This window comes from Microchirus variegatus (assembly GCF_963457635.1).
Source record: "Microchirus variegatus genome assembly, chromosome: 12".
In the NCBI taxonomy this organism is placed as follows: domain Eukaryota; kingdom Metazoa; phylum Chordata; class Actinopteri; order Pleuronectiformes; family Soleidae; genus Microchirus; species Microchirus variegatus.
Genome location: NC_139813.1, coordinates 19,785,517 through 19,802,871, shown reverse-complemented (window position 1 = coordinate 19,802,871; position 17,355 = coordinate 19,785,517). Strand labels below are relative to the sequence as shown.

The 17,355-nt window shown below is 46.2% G+C and overlaps 2 protein-coding genes across 2 annotated transcripts; both read left to right on the top strand.

Annotated features, from left to right (window-relative positions):
- Window positions 1-2,123: 2,123 nt before the first annotated feature.
- Window positions 2,124-10,267, top strand: prdm1c (PR domain containing 1c, with ZNF domain; the record flags this gene model as incomplete). Its single annotated transcript, XM_083898852.1, has 7 exons — window positions 2,124-2,150; window positions 3,256-3,513; window positions 4,863-4,982; window positions 6,410-6,644; window positions 8,247-9,277; window positions 9,365-9,493; window positions 9,722-10,267. The coding sequence occupies 7 exons, from the start codon at window positions 2,124-2,126 to the stop codon at window positions 10,265-10,267; spliced, it is 2,346 nt and encodes a 781-aa protein (XP_083754978.1).
- Window positions 10,268-12,074: 1,807 nt separating this feature from the next.
- xkr5a (XK related 5a) lies at window positions 12,075-16,524 on the top strand (the record flags this gene model as incomplete). Its single annotated transcript, XM_083899126.1, has 7 exons — window positions 12,075-12,231; window positions 13,333-13,516; window positions 13,716-13,900; window positions 13,986-14,198; window positions 15,048-15,217; window positions 15,351-15,462; window positions 15,587-16,524. The coding sequence occupies 7 exons, from the start codon at window positions 12,075-12,077 to the stop codon at window positions 16,522-16,524; spliced, it is 1,959 nt and encodes a 652-aa protein (XP_083755252.1).
- Window positions 16,525-17,355: the final 831 nt, after the last annotated feature.

Genomic DNA, 17,355 nt, shown 5'->3' with positions numbered 1-17,355 from the left:
TGAAATGACTGAAGGCAAAGAGAAAGAGCGTAACAGACAGAGAGAGAGAGAGAGAAATGGATTTTAAATTACATGGTGGCTACATGTCAGCAGCCGTAATTAGTAGCTTTGGTCAGGTGTGGTGAGTGCTACAGGAAGCAACGGGAGAGGAAGGACGCGACGCGACGCCGAAAGAGGAACACAGCCAGAATCACAGTGATGGTGCAACACAGTGGAGAAAGTGAACGAGGTTGAGTCGTCTGGCGTACGTGAAAAATGGAACGATTGCATAAGACATAAAGGACTGTTGTTCGCAGAGTGTGTCGCGTGTCGATCTGTGAATTCAGACATTCCTGAAGCTGACTGACTGCTCGTCACGTCCTACGCGGCTTTTAGCAAAAGTAGAACCTGGGATACAGGTAAACCGACAACATTAACGTGTGCATTCACTGTGTCGTCCGAGTCTGAAAGACAAAACACAAGGAACAACCTTCCTACACTCTTAGAAATAAAAGTGCTAAGTAGAACCATATATGGTTCTTCGGCTTGTCCTCATAGGAGAACCCTTTTGGAGGGTTCCACCAAGAACCCTTTTAAAACCCTTTATTCAGGAAAGGGGTTTTAAAGGGTTCTCTGGATCAAAATGGTTCTTACTGGAACCATTAGTGTTACCAAGAACACCTTGAAAACCCTTTCTTCGGGAAATAGTTTTTCAGAAGCAAATGGTTCCAGGTAGAACCTCAGCCCTTGTAGAAGGACCCTTTTGGAACCCTTATTTCTAAGAGTGTGCAGTACATGCATGTGCAGTTTGCTTAGTTACTTGCTTAAATAAATAAACTTTACATAAATTACCAGTGGATCAACTGCTATCACGTATTTGTCAAGTTTAAAAAAAACCACAAAACATTTACGATCCTGATACATTTGCAGCTTTTCAAACAATTAATCAAGAAATCTATTAGCATATTCATCAATAAAAGCAAAAAACGATCAGCATAGCAACCCTAATGTTAAAAATCCTGTGTTATCAGTGGCTAATTGTCCCTCCTAGCCCTTTTACAACAACCCACAGGTGACATGAGTGCTTTTTTCAAAATAAAAGCCTTTCAAACACACAAAGACAGATGGTCAAAGTCTAAATTATGAAGCACAAAAATCAAAGCATGAAAATACCAATTAAAAAGACACAAGAATAAACTTAAATATGTTTTCAGTTTGGATTTGAAAGTAAGGACATATGTGTTCCATCCCTCTGCTTCTCACAGCTCCGAATCCTCAACAAGTGTTTGTGTCGTCAAGTGTTGGGGATATGTTTCTATCTGCTGCTGCTGCTGCTCGCCCGTGATGAGGAGCTGGAGGATTATTAAAGTGTCCTCAAATTCACCGAATGTCACTTTGCCTGCTGCGTTTGAGTCACCTTTCCTTTTTTTTTGTAAGCCGGTTAGCACACAAGACGAGAATCTCCTGAGAATCGTTGTCGTCGTTTTTTGTGCTAAACCCATAGGCAAACACGCTCCACTGTGACATATTAAAAGCTTAACGTGAACTGAAGTGAACTGACACTTCTTTTTTTTTTCTTTTTCACACCACACACATGCACTTAAGTGATCTCATGTGCTGCTGCTGCTGCTGCGGCTGCTGTGGCGTCCATGACGTCCGAGAACACAACACAGGTATGTCTGTCTTCTTCTCACCTGGGAGAGGAGGAGGAAGAGGAGGAGGAGGAGGGTGGTGACTGTCAGAAAAAGTAAATGTATTTGTCTGATCCGGACATAGCTGTGTGACAGCGCAGTGAACCCCCCCCCCCCCCCACTCTACCTCTACCTCGGAGAAAGCAGCCTCAAACCCCCGGGGGCAAAACAGTGACACACACACACATTCACAAAAACACTCTCCAAGGAGGAGTCATGGGGCAAAGGGGAGGAGGGGGAGGGAGCATGAGAGGAAAGGGGAGTGTATCTGTCTGTCTCTTTCAAACACACACACACACACCTTCCCTCCTCTTGTGTAAGTTCAGTCAGTCTCACACACACAAACACACACACACACACACAGGTGCTCAGGATACAGAGAGGAGACAGAGGACAGCAACTGGTTGATCTCAGACACTCAAGCTTCCAAGGAGAGCACGGATATCCTTCCTTATGTGTGGCTCCTCTCAAGGCTTCACAGTAAGTGTGCATTTCTTTAAAGTCTTTCTTTTGGTATGGATGTGAGTCCTTCAACCTTCACCAGATTGTCCATCATCATCATCTTCTTTCTTTCTTCTTCTCTCCATTGCATGACTACAGTGAAACCTAATGTCAAACTTCAAAAAAAAAAAAAAAAAAAAAAAAAAAAAAGATGAGTGCGCTTTCTAGAGTTCCACAGCTGTGCGTCCTTTTGACTCATGTCTTGATTTTCAGAACATATTTTCTGCTGTGTCACTGGGTTCAGTAGTTTCACACTGAGTTATCGCACTCATCACACGGTCACTTTTGAGTCAGCTGTGGTGACAAATAAGTTCAACCATCATCTGTAACAGCCTCCCTGCCTCCCTTTTTATTTCCATTTCGCTTTTCTTCTTTTTTTATTATTCCTAAGAACAAGCTGACAAATTACAAATGACTAAATCTATTATTTAGGCCGACTTACTAAACATCTGTATACAAAATATATGCGGTTTTTTTTTGAGTTGTTAAGAGCAGATGTAATTCAGTTGCAAACTGATGAACACGACCACCGTCTTCCTCTCTTTTTTCTCACACGTTTCTCTTTCACCACGCCGCTCTCTCTCTGATATCTGTCAAAGACCGATTTACAAGAATGACAAACCAGGGCTTTTTCACGAGAAGACGAGGACAAGACGGAGAGACGCTTGCTTGTAAGACCTGGCCGAGAGCCAAGTCCCAGTCACTCAGAGGAAGTCTGCTCGATTCACTGGAAGTGCTGGTTTCCTTGTGAAAGTGGTCCTGCTCCGGGGGCTGACATGCACGGCACAGGAACCTCCCTTCACAGCCTCGGGGTTGTGATTTGGACAGTCACAGGATGTACGGGACACTGGGGTGGGGGGGGGGGGTGCAATGGGGCAGCAAACGTGAAAAGGTTTCACTTTGAAGTTTGTTTGTCTGGTAGTAGCGGCTGATGGGAAAAGTCTCTCAGGAATCCAAGTTTAGCTCCATTCAACAGACGACTTCCCCCCTTTGATACGTCATCCGTTGTTTGACTTCATACAACTGCAGATTTTTTTTTTTTTTATAAGATGATATTTATGAATGTATGACTCTGTCCCGTTAGGCCTCCTCCTCCTCCTCCTCATCTCAGTGTGCTGCCACAGCCATGCTCACCACAGAGAGGTCACCGCAAAGCCCAGGAGTCACCGAGACGCAGGACGTAGACATGACGCGGTGGAGCGAGGCCGACTTCGAGGACAAGTGCACGTACATAGTGAAGGACCAACCCCTGGAGCAAGACTTGGAAAACCACACGAGGACACGAGCTGAGCGGTCCCTACCCAGGAACCTGGCCTTAAAGCGCCGCCACAGCTCAACAGAGGTAAGATCTAATCTCTGCGTCAACATGCTGTGCTTGTAGCCGCTTCGTGTGGTTTTTTTTGCGCTACTGCCCGACTCCTTGCGTCACTCCAACTTCCTTCCATGTACTCATCCATCCTCAGGCAGGAAGTACTCGGCATGTTGTTGTCTAATTTCAGCCCTTTCCTCGCCCTTTGCCGCTGCGTTTTTGTGTTTTGCAGCAAAGAATGGGACAATGGCCAAAGACCCCCTCAGCACACAGCCTTAAGGTCCCAGTGATTAGGAGCTACTTTAGATTCCAAACCCCTTTGTCCCAGCACGCAATTACACCGTAAAGCAAAGCAAAGCTCACAAGGCTGGGACCCACCTTTGACGGATAAGACAGGAAACGATGGCCCCGGATTAAGCATGTGATCGCCACAGTGGGAGGATAGTTTATGTTTAACTGGATTTACAAGTGATAAGAAATCACAAAATGAGACGTCCGATAAAAGATTAACCCGGTGACGGACAATTAAGGAAACAGAAGCAGTTTCCCTCAGGTCAGATAAGGTTGGGAGTCTTCGTAGATTAGTGATAGTCGTCAGGTGAGACAAGGGAAAGTAAGCCCATGTGTTACAACTTGACTCAAGTTCAAGTCTTGTGAGTCTGGTGAAGACCAGATAACAGCAGCACAGGAGCAGTGATCCCAAAACCAGAGAGATCAAGGCTTCGTAGAATGAAGCGGAGATAAAGCAGGCGCACAGCCGTCCGTCCACCATACATACATTATGCCACTATAATGAGAGATGAAAGAGAGAATACGCTCTGCCATTGCTTTAGGGCGATTGGAACACAGAGCTCAAGGTGCAGTTGCATGGTCAGGGTGTGCCCATGACACCTAATCCTCTGTCCCCCCACCCCCCCCCGCCCCCACCCAGAGGGGTGAGTTTCACACCTGCAGGTAGCGGAGCAAGAGTAGTGGTGAAATTTTAATATGGCAGAGAAACCAAAGATAACGCAGGTGACCGAGCGGCGTATGAAATATTCAGCGTGTGAAGGGAGGAACACATTCTGTCACAGGCCGTGCAAAACCCTCTCTGTGGAAACTCTGTCGTGACACACTCAATAGGAGCTAATTGCTCCATCGCTTGCATCCTCAGGGCATCATTTTCTAAAGTAAATTGCCCTGATCCTTTTGGTTAATCGCCAAGAAACAGGCTTAGAGGGGATAGAGGGTCAAATAAGAGGCGGAAGAATCTCATCCCTCTAATTATGTTTTTTTTTTTTTCAACTCAGACTGTGTCTGGCTTTGCACGCTACGGTCTCCAATTTGTGCGCTCGCCTGTGCTTTAATGACTCGGTGTCCTTTTTTGTTTTGTTGTCGAACAGGTGCTCGGAGTGACCAGTAAAGAGCTGATTCCCAAAGGGACCCGTTTTGGCCCCCTGGTGGGGGAAAGCTACACCGACGAAACGCTGCTCACGGAAGCCGACAGGAAGTACTTCTGGAGGGTGAGTAATTGCGTCTGTGCGCGTTAAACTTCACCGTCTCGCATTTCAAAACCCCGTTCACATCCTGTAGCATCTGGAGACACTGCTGTAGCCTGTGCGGTATGGCACAAAGTGAACAGTTGTGGTGAATGTCTGACATCCTGAGAACGAGTGCCACTCCGTCTTGCCAATGCTCTTGTGTACATTCAAATGTCACTGAATGGGTTTGACAAGTGCATGCGGCGTTCGACCAAATCCTGAGGTCACATCACACGCACAGCTGTTTGGTTTCAGTGACGCAGCGTTTCTCTCTCTCTCTATCTTCGCTTCCTTCTGCCGCGGTATTACTGCCAGTAAACACGCCATGCACATGTCCGCACTTCACCATGTCTCACAAACTCTCACACTGACTAAGCAAGGAAGTGGCTTTGAGCCTGAGAACTGTGTTGTTACAAATCAGCAGCATCAGGACATCTTCTATTACACACACACACACACACACACACACACACAGGCAGCTGCCGTGTAATGCTTCGGGTTTAGAGTCAGCAACCTTGAAATCATGCAACACCAACCAAAACTTGCGACAGCCATAACACAGACAATCCATTTACTAACTCAGCCGTGACTCAGGCGACAGCACAGCATCAAAAGAAGACTTTTATGGAACTATACAGACAGGGAAGGAGGGGTAGCTTTTTTTTTTAACTAAGCTGAAACCAAAAGGCTGTTTCAAAGGTCAGCAATCACACGGACACTGAGTCTTTACAGTATTTGGGTCAGATACACTACCGTTCAAAAGTTTGGGGCCACAGAAGTCCTTATTTTTTAAGGAAAAGCAAGTTTTTTACAATGAACATAACATTAAATGAATCAGAAATACACTCTATACATTGTTAATGTGGTAAACGAATATTCTAGCTGCAAACGTCTGGTTTTTAATGTACATAAGTGTATTGCCAGCAAACATCTCTCCAGTGTTCTCATGGTACATTGTGTTTGCTAATCGTGTCAGAAGACTATTGATGAATAGAAAACCCTTGTGCAATTAGGTTAGCACAGCTGAAAACAGTTTTGCTGGTTCTTTGGACCAAAACAAAATTAGTATATTGTATAAAAATCATTATTTCTAATCTTGTCAATGTCTCGACTATATGTTTCTATTCATTTTGCAACTCTTTTGATGAACAAAAGTGTGACTTTTAATGGAAAAACACCAACAAATTGTATGGGTGACCCCAAACTTTTGAACGGTAGTAATACTACAATCCAGTCATGAAGTGAAATGCTTACTCATACCTCTAAAACGACTGCTGTGTATTTACCATAAATGCATGAGGAAAGCTGTGACATCACGGCTCAAGGTTCACCGTGACAAATTTGTCATCACTCACTCAACCGTGTCCTCGTCGTTCGCGGTAACTCTCTGCGTTCTCTCGTGGTCGCAGATCTTCTCGAAGGGACACCTGCACCACATCCTGGATGGTTTGAACGAGGAGCGGAGCAACTGGATGCGCTACGTCAACCCCGCCTGCTCTGTGGAGGAGCAGAACCTGGTCGCGTGCCAGAGCGGTTTAGACATCTACTTCTATACCATCAAACCACTTCAGCCGGGCCAGGAGCTGCTGGTGTGGTACTGCCCTGAATTTGCCCAGCGCTGTAACTACCCTCCTGATCACATTGGTGAGTATGTATGTATGTATGTATGTATGTAGTACACTCTTAGAAATAAGGGTCCCAAAAGGGTCCTTCTACATGGGATGAGGTTCTACCTGGAACCATTTGCTTCTGAAAAACCCTTTCTTCGGGAAAACCCTTTCTTCGGGAAAGGGTTTTTCAGAAGCCAAGGGTTCTTGGTAACACTAATGGTTCCAGTAAGAACCATTTTGATCCAGAGAACCCTTTAAAACCCCTGAATAAAGGGTTTTAAAAGGTTTCTTGGTGGAACCCTCCAAAAGGGTTCCAGGTTGAACCTTTATAAAAAGGTTCTACCTGGAGCCAAAAAGGGTTCTCCTATGAGGACAAGCCGAAGAACCTCATATATTTCTACTGAGCACTTTTATTTCTAAGAGTGTAGCGATGTGCAAGGACTAAAGTGTTGCTGCAACAGGAACAAGTCTCTCGGCGCATGCTTTGAGATATATCTGGCATGCATTGTCATCGCGGAATAAGGCTCCCCGATCAAAGCGCACCGGCTGACTGACACAGTCTTTGTGCGGGGGGTTTAAGAAGTTACTCAGTCACACCCACAGCCCCTTTTGTTCGCGCAGGACATAAAGGAGAAGAGAAGAGCACCGAAAAACAGAGAGGCCCTTTATCCGGGTGTAGGTAACGCACAGGAGTAAAATGAGATCAATTTTGGGGACTTTAATGCAGCTCCGGCACCTCATTCACAAACTTTAGGCTTTCATTGACAAGAAAATGTGGCCACACCGAAATACACATTCACACACACACACACGGGAGTTTGTGTGAGGTGCTGACAGCATTCTGGCACCAAAGCCCCTTATTTATTTGGCTCTTACAGGGGGAAGAGATGTCGGAAGCACTCCAGCGACTACTTGAACTTCCTGACAAGGCAGCCCACTGACAGATTGATATCTCACTGAGTGTCTGCCATTTGTTTGCTGAGAGCTGGCCTCTCAGGAGGAGGGGGAAGGGTTACGCAGAGGAGCACACGGCAGATAAGGGGTTGTTTGTGTGAGCGAGCGTTAATTTAAATGGACAGTTACTTCGACAGCTTGAAGCATTTACTTGAATGAAATATAGATTTGGATCCATGTTGTTTGGACCTTGAATTAAGTGGAAAATAAACATTATTTACGTGTTAGCCGATAAGTCGGGCATTGTAGTTCCCAGTTTATTAAGCATCTGTTAGGACTGTCCCACTTGAGGTGGAGAAAGCATTAACTGACCAGCCCTCTAATGCATTGACTTGTGTCCTGTATGCTATCTGTGTCCCGATCAAACACCTATTGTTTCACATGGCGGTGTCCTGTTTCATAGAGTGCCAGGAAGATGTCTGGTCGACAGACACACAAACCTGATAAGAAATACACTTGGTTATCTTTTAATCTTTAAAGCATAAAGAAACTGGTTGGACTAGAGCAGGTACCTTTGAAAGCAGAGACGCAAGGTGATTTCAAAAAAAGGGGCGACGTGCACGATCACGTCAGCGCTGCGGCTCTGATGTGTCACTCGGCGGAATGACGATACTGTTACGTCTGCTAAAAGAGGATTCCACCTGTTTCTGATGCCAAACCTTTATTGTTTTTTGTCTCGCAGAGCAAAGTCAAGCACAGGAGAAAAAAACAGGCAAACGAGGACACAGCGTGTCAGAAATCCTCCGAGACGAGCCGTCCAGATCCCTGACTGCCTGCCCCAGACGTCTGGACGGTCCTTTGTCTCAGAGCAACCTCTCGGCAGTTTTTCCCCTGTGTCCTCGCGTGGTCTATCCAGTCCAGGCTAACTCGGAATCCCTCCATGGCCAAAGATATGCACCTCTACAGCCACTGCCATCCCACAGCCCTCCAGCTGCCAAAAGGCCAGCTCTAAGTCGCCCTGTCCCCTCCATTTTGCACTTCAGCTTTCAGCACAGTCAAAGCCCCGTCACTGCCAAACCTTACGAAGAGCCATCTGTGCCAGATCGAGTTCACCCTGCTCTGAGTCACGCTCCCTATTACCTGCCTCACTATACGCTCGGCCCGAACGGCGTTCTACCTCACGCATACCCATTCTGCAGCGATCGACTGAAACCTCACGCGACGCTCTCATCTCATCTACTGCCTTTTGACGGCTACGCACGCCTTCTCCATCCTTTGACCAACAGACACAAAGACTTGACGCTTGCACTATCCAGCACCAAACAAGACCTCGTTCTGTCACCGACTGGTGACCACGAAGACAACAAGGACCTCACAGCGAACAGGACAAACTACCTCTCGATCCCCTCCGATGACCTCAGAGATTACAAACACTCTCCTTTAAGCACACTCCACTCAGACCTCACAATCCCCGCCACATCCAGTGCCTCGTCCATGGTCACTTTAGTCCGTGGAGTGCTTCCCTCTTTTTCACCCGGAGGATGCTCACCACCAGTGGGTACAGCTGCCTCAGCAGACGGCCTCCCTTCTAAACCCACGTCTGCTTCTCAGGGCAACACTGAGGTCATAGTAGACCTTAGCAAGACAAAAGGAGGAGGAGGGCAGATCATTGGCTACAAGACCCTGTCTTACCCTCTCACCAGGCAGAATGGAAAGATCCGGTATGAGTGCAATGTGTGCAAAAAAGTCTTTGGGCAGCTATCCAACCTCAAGGTTAGTTACTCTTTGTCGTAGAATAACACAGTTCCTCTAGTAAATGTATTAAAAAAAACGTACTCACCTCTGACATGCCGTCTTCAGGTGCATCTACGAGTTCACAGTGGGGAGCGACCCTTCAGGTGTCAGACCTGCAGCAAGACCTTCACTCAGCTCGCCCATCTGCAGAAACACTACCTAGTTCACACAGGGGAGAAACCACATGAATGCAAGGTATGGCTCGTGCTGTTAAGAGACATTTTTGGGGAACGTGTTTGTTTGCTTTGGTTCCGAGTGGCAGATAAGAATATAAATGCTAATCTTATGTCTGTGCGTCAGATATGAAGCTGGAATCGGTAGCTCGTAAGCTAGTTTTCGTTGGGTTACGTTCTGGTGAAGCAAGACTTGATTTTCGCAGTGATTTATTCAATACACTTCATCCGTCCTTTTTATTTGACACAGGTGTGCCATAAAAGATTCAGCAGCACGAGCAACTTGAAGACCCATCAGAGGCTACACTCTGGCGAGAGGCCTTACCAGTGCAAGCTCTGCCCGGCCCGCTTCACTCAATTCGTCCACCTCAAGCTCCACAAGCGTCTCCACACTGGCGAGCGAGCTCACCGGTGCCCCCACTGCCCGTGTGCCTATTTCCACAGCTGCAGCCTCCAGGTGCACCGGCAAGGCTTCTGCCCCGCCTCTCCTCTGGCCTCTCGCACCCACTCGCCCGAGGAGCTGCACCGGGTCAACTCCGAGATCCAGAGGTTTGACATGAGCGAGGCGGCGGACCAACTCGAGGCCATGGCTGCGGAGGCCGAGCTGGACAGTGGGAACGTTACCGACCTAATACAAAAGATGGAGACTCACACCTCGGGCCACCAGAACGACACCGAGCTGAGCTTGTGCAAATCGGCAAAGGAGTTCTCTGGCATTCAGATACATCATGGCGGCCGTTTCCCTCTGCATGCAACCAGCATCAAGCTGGAGTCAGGCTGCATATCAGAGCCGTAAAAAACAGTCTTGCTAATCCAGCCATGTAATCCTTACAGGTCAACTCAGCAGCTGTCTGTTACTGCCCTATTTGAAGTAAAGCCTTATCTCAGGCATGGGTTGCTGAGCCTACAGAGAATCTGCTGCTGCTACTGCTGAAGAATCAAAACTTAATGGCCGTGCAACCGTTGACTTTGTGGATTTAATGTATGCATCTCCCTTAATTTATTCCGTTATGAAATATTGTGATATTTTCCTGTCTTTTTTATTTTTTATTTTATTTGTATATCTAGAGCATCATGGAACAACTTAACATGTGAACACACATAAACAACATTTGTTTGAATTTGTGGTTTCACTGTGTACTTTGTGCGTGTATTTATAGCAATTAAAGTGACATTTACTGGACAGGCATGACTGTGCGTAGCAGCGTAAGTGAGCCAAAGCAATCACACAGAGGGAAACTATGTTGTTTGTCTGTAGGGCTACGTGCTCGCCTTTGTGTGAGAATGGCGTAGTGCGCTAAACATCCTGTTATGACTCTTGGAATTCGCTATACGTCAGTAAGTGTCAGCCCTTCAAACTGAAGAAGAAACAACAACAACAGCAGCAGCAGCAGCAGCACGCAAATGACAAACTTGTACTCGTCATGAATAAGAATCCACCTGCAAATTGTGCAAACAGTCTTTTCACATTTAGTTTCAGTATTAATCACAAAGATGTTACAGATGACACGTCTCTATGCACACTTCTTTGTTGTTGATTTTTAGCGCTTCTGATATTTAATATTAATTTTATTCTAATTATTTTTGCCTTAATATTTTGGGAAACATAGCAAGGTATAGTGGCGAACACTGTTGCCTCACAACAAGAATGTCACGATCCGCTTTCCAGTGTGTACGTGGGTTTTCTCCGGGTTCTCCAGTTTCCTCCCTCAGTTCAAAAACATGCAATATGGGGATTAGGTAAATTGGACACACTAGATTGACCATAGGAATGTGAGAGTGGATGGTTGTTTGTCTCTATTATGTGGCGACCTGTCCACGGTGTACCGTGCCTTGGCACAGCAACCCCCCACAACCCTCACGTGGAGGATAAAGCAGAAGAAGATGGATGGTGGATCGATTTTTGCGTTAATATTCGGGCCACATAGCAGAGTAGTGGCGAGCACAACAAGAAGGTCATGGTGAAGGTTTCCAGTACGACTGGGGACCATGTTCTCCCAGTGTGGGGTATGAGTTTTCTCTGGGGTTCTCCAGTTTACTCCCACAGTACAAACACATGCCGAAATTGATGGGACACTAATGACCTTAACCCTAACCCTAACATAGGTGACATATCCAGGATGTGAGCTCCAGCTCCCCATGACCTTCATATGGAGGATAAAGTGGTAGACTATGGATAGATTAATGTTAATATTCAAAAACATACCTATTTTTGAACCAATGCCAAATTGTAACTCTACCTTAGAAGGTTTAATGCAGGTACCTAAACATTTGTGGTACTTCCTGTGTAATATTACATTATAAATAAGGTATTACTATAATAAAACTGCCTTATAACCATACATTTTGGCGAATAAAAATGACGGATGTCCAGAAAACGCATGAGGGCAGGTGAGGTGTGTACAGAGGACGGATGATGCCCCTTTAACACAGCGCGGTGACGTCACACACTTTGACAGGGGGGCAGGCAGCAGCGGGAGAAGAAGAAGAATGGAGCGGATGTATCCAGTGTGAAGGATGCCCAGGACAACGATGTCACCACCGCCACAGCCGCCGCCGCAGCAGCAGCCGCCGCTCAGCTCTCTCCGCAGCGGGTTCGCCTCATGATGAACGCTGCTGGAGCGGTGGCCCGCAGGACGCCTGCCGCGGCTCGGCACAGGAGGAGGAGGAGGAGGAGCAGCAGCGGCTGCTGGATCGCCTGGTGCCAGGCCGTTCTGCTCGGCGTGTCGGCGCTGGTGATCGTGGCCGAACGCAGCGCTCGTAAGTGGGCACAGAGAGGGCAGGTGGAGGGCTGCAGGGTATCGAGTGTGCACGGGGGTGTAAATTTTTGTATTGGCTGTAAACGCATGGAGCAACGCTGTTGCTCAGCCATGATGCTTCGTACTGGAGCTGAGGGATAATATTCAGTGGTGATCCCATAGTAAAGCCTTTACTACTGGAACATTTGCAGCTTTTTATTGAAAATGCATAGGAATTTTTATTTTTATTTTTAACATAAGAGTATTTTTAAATTGGGGCCCTTGGACTCCCAGAGGTCACAATATTTATTTATTAAACAATAAAGACCTGACCTTGACACATGTAGGTAAAGCTGCACACTATGGTTATTTTTTGACAGTTATTACAGTTGTGTTGTAATTCACAATTGGTGAAACAAGTGATTTTTACACAGAAATGTATGCATTGTTTTTGTAAGATTTTGGGGTCTGTTAACTTCCTGCAGTGCTGCAGAATTTCATCATAATGCTGTTTTGCCACATGTTTATCTTCTATCATTCTATCTGTCATATTGTATTTTTGATTATTTTGTGCAACACTGCTACCTGTAGGTATACGTTTTAAAGATTTCTTGCATCGGTATCTCAAATATAACTGTATATACAGTAGGTGTGATTACATTGTTTATGATGTTATTATTATTAGTAATACTACTCAGATATTACCCATGTATTCGAGTGCTTTTGACACTTGGCAGCGCAGGGTAGCACAGGGTGATGATTCCCTGACTAAGCAGATCCAGGCCAAGGGCAGGATACATGAGAAACAAGGTGACTGGATGTGCACAATGTCTTTTGTCCTCATCTGATACTCCATTATACTGCACAATTCCTGGAATTATACCCACATCTGTGTAAAACTAGGTTAAAAGCACATTTTTTAAAAGGTGAGTTGTGATGGAAGTTTCAAAAGAGGACAATTAGGGACAATAAGGACATAAATAAATGAATGATTTAATCCTTCACATGCCAGATTGTATGGTTTTCTGTAAAGCTTTACACTTAAACACACACAGCTCTAACACTTCTTTTCCATCTGTGTGTCTGTATCTTCTGTGGTTGCTCGTGTGTGTGTGTGTGTTAGTGTTCTACTGTGTAGGGTTTTACCTTTGGAACGAGGAGACACAGTGGGCGGGCCTCACTCTGGGCCTCTTTCTCCCGGGGACGGCGGTTCAGCTGCTGAGTATGAAGTGGTACCACGACGACGGAGACGACAGGCGATGCTACCTCTCTGTCATCCACGTACTGCACTTGGGAATCTTCAAAAGGTGAGATGTTAAAAAAAAAAAAAAAAAAAACATTGTGTCATTGTGTATATTTAAGCAGTGTGTTATGATGGGAAAAGAAACATTACCTGATATCATACTTCATTCCCATTAAAGTTGCATGCTTCGTTCTGTCATTGAGACCTTTTCCAATAGGTTGCCAATCGCTGTTTTGTCTGTCTTTGGCCCCCTCTTCTGGTAGGTTGTGGGACTGTATGAGAATGGTGTTGCACATGCAAGGCTCCGTGGCTCAACTCGGGGCTGCCGTCATGCTGCAGGCAGATGTTGCTGCACTCTGGCTCCTGGAGGCCCTCGTCCTCACACTGCCCCAGACCCTGCTGCAGGCTTACATTGTGGTGTCCACCGATGTCGGCTACACGTCACCAGGTAAAACTCATAGCTGCTTCATTAATGGCTCTATGTGATATTTGGAACAATTGTTGTTTTACACGATATATTTTTCCCCCTCCAGTGGCTTACTGCTGTGGTCTGTGTGTGCTGTCCATTTCCTGGGCCTTGGTGCTGTACAGCAGAGCCAGTTGTCTGATCCGACCGGGCCACCTGGCCATGCCTCCGGCAGCCCTGCTGTGCCAGCTGGTTTGGAGGGCGGGCATGCTGGGTGCCAGGGTGACTTGTCTCATGTTCTTTGCCAGGGTCTTTAACTGGTGGGTCTGTGGAGTCATAGGTGAGCATCAAAGACCATTCTGATAAAGCATCTCAGAAACCCAGTATGCAAAAGCAAGTACAAGTACAGAAGAGGTACACTCTTACAAATAAGGGTTCCAAAAGGGTCCTTCAACAAGGGCTGAGGTTTTACCTGGAACCATTTGCTTCTGAAAAACCCTTTCCCGAAGAAAGGGTTTTTCAATGGTTCTTGGTAACACTAATGGTTCCATTTTGATCCAGAGAACCCTTATATGGTTCTACTTAGCACTTTTATTTCTAAGTGTGTAGTCGATCCAGGTAGAGATGTCCTGTATTTATAAACCAACACATTTTGATGTGTTGCTGTTGCAACACTTATCAAATATCAAAAGTATAGTTCACTTACATGTCCACCTTTATAAAATGTGTCTGAAAACAAAGGCCTACATTAAACTGTGAAAATTAAATTCAAATATGAGGCTAAAAAACTGCACTTTTCGCGTACTTATCAGTAACCAGCTTTTGACCTACCGAGACGTTAACTCGCGTTAGCTTAAAATAGCAACCGACCGACCTCCTGTCTTACCTTCCCTTGTGGGATTTGAAGTGTCAAACAGAATTTCACGAAGTGTTGTTGGTCTCGCTCGGTTGCCAGGTTTGTACGCAAGCTTGCTAAAACACCCATAAAAACTAATTGTAACGTTAACTCAAAAGGGTAATAAGTCATGTAGTCTTTTATCAGCGTTAGTCAAGCAACTCTCAAGTCCCAAGTCCTCTTAAGTCAGCCTCGCCTCACGTGACTCGAATCTATACGCTACTACTTGATATGCTACGAATGAATCCTCTATCACGCTGGCACCTTCAAGTCTATTTTTACATTGACCTCCAGGTTTCCACTGGCTCACTGCCTCCTTCTGGCTGGTGTCACAGCAGCCAGACATTTGCACTGGCCCATGGTGTTGGTGTGCGTTCAATGGCATCATGGGACTCGTCCACGTCTTCCTCTTTCTCAACATCAAAGATGGGCCGTCGCGCTACCGGATGGCCAGCTTTTATGCAGTAAGACGTGGCTTTCATATCTTTTCATCGTTTGCAGCGTAGTTCTCCCGCCCACTCTGTGTCCTTACAGTTTTTAGTTATATAAAGCTGTAGCTGCAGAGGACTGATGAGTTGACCTTCTCTCCTCCTTCAGTTCATGTTTGTAGAGAATGCTACCCTGCTACTGGCCGCCTCCGACTTCCTCAGTGAAGCATCGTGGGACAGCATGACCCTTCCCACCACTGTGCTGTGTAGCTTTCTCCTCGGTGAGTCACTCTTTTTTAGCGTCACTTGTCTAAGGTGTTTTGACAATTACGCAAGTGTCAAAGTTTGGTGCGACATGTGAGTAATGGAACCCACTGGTGATTCAAACATCTACATGTGTCCTAGGTTCTACCTCTCTTGTCCTGTACTACCGGTTCCTTCATCCCAAGTCAACAGAGATCTCACAGGGTACGAACCACAACCCCACGGGCACCACGTGCATAGAACAAGGGGTGTCCTCCTTCTCTCTGGGGGACAAAAGCCTGCCAGCTCCCTCCATTCCAAACCACGGCAGCTTCTCCCTCTCTGGTGTGGCTGCCACTTTTCTGGAGCACCCAGGAACGTGTGGAGGGCGGCCCAACAGCTCCTGCCTTTGCTACCACCACCACTGGCTCTTGATCCGACTGGCTCTCAAGACAGGAAACCTGGGGAAGATCCACAGAGCGTACGGTCCCGGTGGAGCAGCGACCGTACTGGACATGCAGGAGTACAACCAAGAGTTTAAGAACAACGAGGGCATGGCGATCACAGCAGCAGGCAGCTGCGAAGCCATCACCACCTCCGAGTCTCAGGGGAAAGGCTTGGCTCCACTTTCGGACTGCAAGGACGAGTTCCAGAGCGTGAGCGAACCCTCGTCTACTGAACAACCCGAGGAAGAATTTGACAGTCTTGAGATGGAGAGTACTCCGTCGTCGGATTTCAAACGCAGCTCACCCGAGGGCAAGTCTGTGTATGGAGACAGTCCAGAGCCATATTTCTGCCCCACAGAGTCCAGTTCCACGCTGTACTTCAGCGCCGACCCTCAGTCCCCCAGCATCGCCAGTAACCCCCGGTTGGACAGAGACATGGGAGGTCTGGAACACGGGGTTTGCCTCAACTCCATCCCGAGCGATTCAGCCCTCCACAGGGACGTCCGTGGACTCATGGGCCGGTTCGGCCAGCGTTGCACTTCTACACCTAAACTGGACTCTGGAGCGCTGGACTCGCCCTCGAGTGTCCCTCATCTCACAGGTCCAAGAAGGCAGCTCATAATGTCCAGAAGGGACGAGGACGACAACTTCTAGCTTTCACACGAATCAGGGAGAGTAACAGCGACTTATCAACATTAAAGGAGGCCACCAGCTTTTTTGGGGAGGCTGTTTTTTTTTAGTATTTTAGGTTGAAAAAGCTATGAATATTTCACCTCTAAATGCTTATACACTGTGGGCATAGTACATGCAAAAATTGGGATAATGCTAAGCTAGCCTGCACTCGAGCCATATCATTAAAAGGTGATAGGCAGTAGTGACACCATCAGCAGTGTTTTCATTCAGCAGCTACAAGCTAAATAAAGAGCTTATTAGCCTTAAAGGTGGTGTATGTATTTCACACACACACACACCTTCTATTTAACACGTTTTTTCATTCTTTTTTGGCAGCAGATGTATACTGTGCAGCAAAAGGAACATTGGTCACCAGGCTGGACTAAAACATTAAGGAAGAAGCCATGAGTTAAACACATATGCAGCTGCTTTACGATCACAGACCTCTGATGGGTCTGTATTACATACAAGAACCTACTGTTACTCATATATAATAACTGCCAGCAATTATGGGGATAACGAAGTTAATCTTGAATCAAAAAGGGGACAGGACTATTCTGATCCTTCAATATTTATCATAAGCCAGAGCTTCGTTGGCTTTTGTAAAAGCACAAGTATCTTTGGTATCATGTGTCTATTGCTGTGATTTTTTTTTCTTATTCCCATAAAAACTTAGATCAAAGTAGATGCCAGTCTGGCAAAATTGTGTGTGATGTTTTAACATTATTTACATGTTGACCATGTATTTTGCTGAAATGTCTTTATTTGATGAAATATTTAAAAGGAGAAAAAAAATGTTGCAGGCATTAACTT